At 33.2% G+C, this 5,270-nt stretch overlaps 1 protein-coding gene across 3 annotated transcripts; it reads right to left on the bottom strand.

Moving 5' to 3' along the window:
- On the bottom strand, positions 1–1,950 carry LOC123676919 (WW domain-containing oxidoreductase). Of its 3 annotated transcripts, none has more exons than XM_045613243.1 (4): positions 1,836–1,950; positions 1,380–1,770; positions 870–1,318; positions 1–786 (listed from the first exon to the last, which is right to left on the bottom strand). In XM_045613243.1, exons 2-4 carry the CDS (start codon positions 1,707–1,709, stop codon positions 321–323), a joined length of 1,245 nt encoding a protein of 414 aa, XP_045469199.1. In that variant the 5' UTR covers positions 1,710–1,770; positions 1,836–1,950; the 3' UTR covers positions 1–320. The 3 variants fall into 3 exon arrangements, with proteins under 3 accessions (XP_045469199.1, XP_045469201.1, XP_045469198.1); XM_045613245.1 differs by having other exon boundaries at positions 1,868–1,940; XM_045613242.1 differs by having other exon boundaries at positions 1,840–1,926.
- Between the last annotated feature and the right edge of the window lie 3,320 nt (positions 1,951–5,270).

Here is a 5,270-nt window from a genome sequence, read left to right as displayed (position 1 = left end):
TTTTCTCAGCTATTCCACATTTATTATAAAAATTTCCTATGCATTCATATCCAAATTTAGCTTTCTAATGGTGCTCTATTATCACTAATGTGTTTTATTGAGTCACTGTACCAAATAGATACAGCTAAAAAAAAATAATGAAAAAAAGGCTTTGAGAGGCAATGACTTGCATACCAACTCAAATTTTATCACGACAGATAGGTAAGACAATTGAGAATCTTAATGAGTCATCACTTCAGTTCTGGCAATTTCAACAGAAATAAACAATGTTGTAACGACTATTTGCATGTAAATTAATCACAAAACAGACTAATTTAATGTCAAATCCTGAAAATAAGTCCCTTCTGTTCCCCAACAGCCCTCTCTACCATTGTAGTACTGATCTCCCAAAGGGCTAGAGCTAAATCGTCCTTCTGAGCCATTTTACTTTCTTCGCATTGGTAACAATTGTTGAAATAACAACCAGTCACACCATTCAGTTCTGGTGCAACAGCGCAAAAGATTGTGGTGGCGGCCGCCTGTTGTATACTTTTAGTAAAAGGGCGGACTAGGTAGAAGAGGAGTCTATAAAACCACCAGTGTCTAGATATATCAGTAAAGACCAAATTACCAGGATGGACGCTAAAGACCGAAACACCCCTGTTCTGAAGTTTTTTGGCTAGTTGCCTTGCAAAGAGGACGTTGCAAAGTTTAGAGTTGTTATAGGCCATCATTGACCAATATTTAGAAGCTGTGTCCGGAGATAGTTTTAATTCGGAAATATTGTCAAAAGTTATATCAGCAAATCTGCAAGAAAAAGTATATTTTGAAAGACTGAAATAAATGGGAGTGAGAAATTAATGAGGGATCTAAATAAAATCCAAACTAACCTGTGTGACTCTGAAGATAGTACGACAACTCTACTACCAACAGCTAGCAGATCATCAAAAAGGCAAGCAAGGTAGAAGTGCGACAAATGGTTCACTTGAAATGTTGTCTCATAACCATCAATCGTCTTTGTAAAAGGAAGGGCAAAGACTCCAGCATTCAATATAAGTATATCTATCTTTTGGATTTTCAGTTGTCTGACTTGATCGTTGAATTCTTTGACAGTTTTCAAGTTACCAAGATCCAAATAGAACACAGGGCATTTGTTATCTGGAATAGGTTTCTCAGCTTTTATCTTTTCTATCGCTAATTCAGTTGCCTTCAAATTTCTACAAGCAAATATCACAGTACAACCATGTTTGAGTAATGATCTAGCCGTTTCAAAACCTATTCCAGTGTTTCCTCCTGTTATGATAGCTACTTTTCCATTTAAATCTTTACCATGAAGAATCTAAAGCAAGTTTTCAAATTATGTTCATTTAACCTCAGTATTATCAACTGATTGTACCTACTTGCAAAGCACTAGTATGAGCATCAAACCTTTGCCTGTAGTCATTGGCATTCTCTTTTTCTTCAACAGCAAATGCTAATCTCGGGTCAGTATATGTAGTTCTTTTATTTTCGTGATCAACATATATTACTTTTCCTGTGTTTTTATCCACACATCTTTCCCATCCAAAAGGTAAATCGCCACATACCTTTTTCTTCTTTCCTGTTCTAGGATGGGTCCATTGTGTGGCTTTTTGTAAATGATTAGCATAAAATACACTTCCATCTACAGTGACTCTTTCTTCCCAACCTGGAGGCAACTCATCTTCACTATCGGTATCCGGCAAGTTCATTTTCTGGAGTAAAATTGAAGCTGTTGACTTTCGTGAAAAACTATTTGGATTAAAATATTTTCTGAAATGGTAAGGGCATTAAGGAATCGCGGATTATGTTAATGATTAGGTGATAATAGTTCATACTTGCTTAATAGTCTTAATACTTTTTAATTTACCCTAAAACATGTATTTATTTCTTGTAATTTTGAATTTGTTTTGACTGTCATGTTATGACTTATGACATCATTGACATCTATGATTCCATAGACTTATTATCCTAATTGATACGTCTATGTATGATTCAATGGCAAGGTCAACATTGTCAATGTCAATTCAACTGTACTGTCAGTCTGTTACATGGGCGTACCCAGCGTGGGGCTGGTGGTATGGCAGCTACTCCCCTTTGAATGCAAAAAATTAATCGTTATTAAAAATTGTTGCAGTAATTCATTACAATTCTTGAAATGATTATTCAATTGATAAGAAAATACTTACACTATTGAAAATTATGAAGTTAGGGTAAATTATTGTTATTTTATAAAATGTCACAACCATGACCATGGTTTGCCCCCCCTAATTTTTACCCTAATTCCTGGGTACGTCCTTGGTCGGTCACTTCCTTTGAATGAAAACTTTTTCGTTATGTTTCTTTTATGTTTACCCCAGAGTAATATAATACAAATATTTATCTTAATCGATATTCAAAAATATTTAAAAAATAAAATAGAATTCTGTAACGAATATGATTTACTGGTAACAGTTTAACCGGTGTTATTTAGTGGGCAAGTTTTGGCAATCAATTTCCGAACAACCAGTGGCATGGGAGAAGGGAGAATGGGTTGACAGAGTGAAATGCGGTATCGAAGAACTTTCGTGTGAATGAATAACATAGAATACTCTATTTATCTTGAGAAATATACGTGTTTCAGGAAAATCTCTTCGACCGCATAGCAAAGGGTAAAAAAGTCCAAAAAAAAACTCAAATATGAATACGATAAAGAGCAAACTTTAAATTCAGACCCGTTCAAAGGGGGTGAAAATCTCCTTAGTAGATTTTTCAACGCCTTTATATTAAAATCGAGCGATTTGTGTTTCGGATGAATTTCTAGGGAAATTTCCTCTCCATTCGACGCAGCCAACGAGATTTTCGCTTTGAGTCAAATATAGAAATATTTACAACTATTGATGAACTTTGTAAATTTCAAGTTAGATTTTTATCGTCTTCATATATAAATTAATTATAGCAAGAAAAAGTCCTATTAACATGGACCCGCAAACGCTTCCTTTTCGAGATACAGGGTGTTAATAAGGATTTGTTTTTTTTTTCAAGTTTTTTTCTTCAGAAGATGTTTAACTTCAATTTGGCTTATATATTCTCATTTAGAGTTTTCATCCTGTAATATGCTAATTTTGAATGCAAAATTCTCACTCTCCTCCAGAACTTTTTTTGGGACTACAGACAGTTTAAAAAAATTACAAAAATAAACTTTGGTCCAGTACTATACTTTTCGGTTTCTCGTAATTTTATAGACTCTACAACCGATTTCGAGAAAAATTTCAAACAATTATCTAGTAATCCCTAGGAAAATCCAAATTATTATACTCATCCAGTTGATAAGCTATGATGAATAAATTAATCATAAGTTTTGGTACTTATTCATCCAATCTGTAGCGAAGAATAATTAAAATTCGATAAACTGGTATCACAAAAAAGTAGGACTTCAAGAAACACATTGTACCTCGAAAATAAAGCGTTTTCTCATGTTTATAAATTATTTTCTTAAAATTATCCAAGGAATCTCTCATTTTCTTTTGTCCCTCCAATAAAGGGACGACGTCTATTTCAACCCTTAGTATATTATGAGGCTTTGTTATTTGAATTCAAATATTCCATAAATCAATCATATTGATCAGTGAGAATCTATACATATAGGAGTATATTTGAAATTATGGCAATATACCAGTGTGTATATCGATTTATCTAACCTCGGATATTTTTATCTATGGTTTTATAATACCTACCTAGATTCATTTATTTGATGAGCTTGTTTGTATATCTTATCATTCTCATTTCAACAAAGAAAAAAAAATAAATGCTACAATTGAGCCTTAATTATGTTGGTTTTGATGCGCTTTTACCTAGCTTCAATCACCTTATCCACATCGGTTTTCAAATACATTAGTTGAACTGATTAAAACAATACAGGGTGTTAGTGAATAAGTGCAAGGTGCAAAAAATTTCAGGAGATGAATCCAATGTCTCTGTCGCATTTATTCACTAACACCCTGTTAAAATTACCTACTCCTGTCTCCTACCACCTAACTCTGAAGGAATTTATTCAGCAGATGGTAGTTATACCGGAAATTCTTTGAACTTTCTATTATAGTGGTATAACCCAATTTTTTTCAGAATTTAATTATATCAATAATTCGATTGAAGAATAAAGAAATTTTTTGAATCACGTGTCCAGAAAACATGTGAACGGAAAAAAGCTGTTTTTTGGTGGGTTTGAACGTAATTGATTTAGCGTCGGTTATAAACTAAATATCTCTTTACCTTATGTTGAAGATACCCTTTTACAGATCGCTGATTGCTTCTTGGAGGCTTTATCTAATTTTTGTTTCAATGTCGAAATAAAATCACTTCCGATAGAGTTAACACCAGACTCAGAGACAAATAATCCCATTTTCTGATATGTATTTTCATGTTATGTCAAGTTCTTTTAAAGAAATTAAATAGAATACCATTGAAATATCATTCTTTACATTAAATGGAACTAGTAGGAAAAATATAGTTCCATAGACACGTTAACTCTCGAAAGTGAAGTCTTGAAATTTTCAAGATTCAAAATATGACAAGGGATTTCGTAAATATGGTCGTTCAAAATTTTGATATCCTGGAAATTTGTTGTCAGTTCTAACAACCAATCAAATTTCACCCAATCATGTCAAAATTTCAGTGATTATTTTTTTCAAATGTCAAAATCTGACATTTTGGTGCTTTCAACTAATAGCAATGCATTATTCCAGCCAATCAATCGGAATTATACTGATTATACTACTTCCTCATCGATAATACCTTGTTTACATTTGCCATTATTGACAGCTTGAAGGGCATTATACGCTCTATTAGTGTGACGTCACACACCGCCATTTATGGTTCTCCTGTCAGTGTTCGGATTCCAAACAAATAAATTGTCATTCAAATAAGTACGGTGTCGTAGAAGGAATTGGCTTATTTTCATAAATAAGAGTATTTTAGGAACGATTTCAGTATTAATTGATAGGTTAATACAAGTAAGTTTGAATCCTGTATCATTCCCCAAATTTTGTATAAAGCCGTGTTTATCAGTTGAACTTCAAGTTCGAACTTGCTGGCATTAATCTCGTGCCTTCTGTCTATCAATTAATAGTAAAATCGTTCCTTAAATAATCTTATTTTTCAAAATAAGCCAATTTCTTCAACGACCACGTACTAATTTGAATGACAATTTGTTTGTTTGGATTCCGAACACTGACAGGAGAACCAAAAATGGCGGTGTGTGACGTCATCACTAATAGAGCGTATTGAGAAATGAA

Source organism: Harmonia axyridis, chromosome 3, assembly GCF_914767665.1.
Source record: "Harmonia axyridis chromosome 3, icHarAxyr1.1, whole genome shotgun sequence".
Lineage (NCBI taxonomy): Eukaryota > Metazoa > Arthropoda > Insecta > Coleoptera > Coccinellidae > Harmonia > Harmonia axyridis.
The sequence above is the reverse complement of the archived record's forward strand: the minus strand, read 5'-3'. Positions and strand labels throughout refer to the sequence as shown.

Excerpts from the sequence above, each read along its gene's own strand:
- LOC123676919 (XM_045613243.1), bottom strand. The coding sequence starts at position 1,709 with ATGAACTTGCCGGATACCGATAGTGAAGATGAGTTGCCTCCAGGTTGG. Across the intron at positions 1,319-1,379 it reads CTCATACTAGTGCTTTGCAA|ATTCTTCATGGTAAAGATTT; the intron begins GTAGGTACAATC and ends AACTTGCTTTAG. Across the intron at positions 787-869 it reads CTATCTTCAGAGTCACACAG|ATTTGCTGATATAACTTTTG; the intron begins GTTAGTTTGGAT and ends TTTTTCTTGCAG.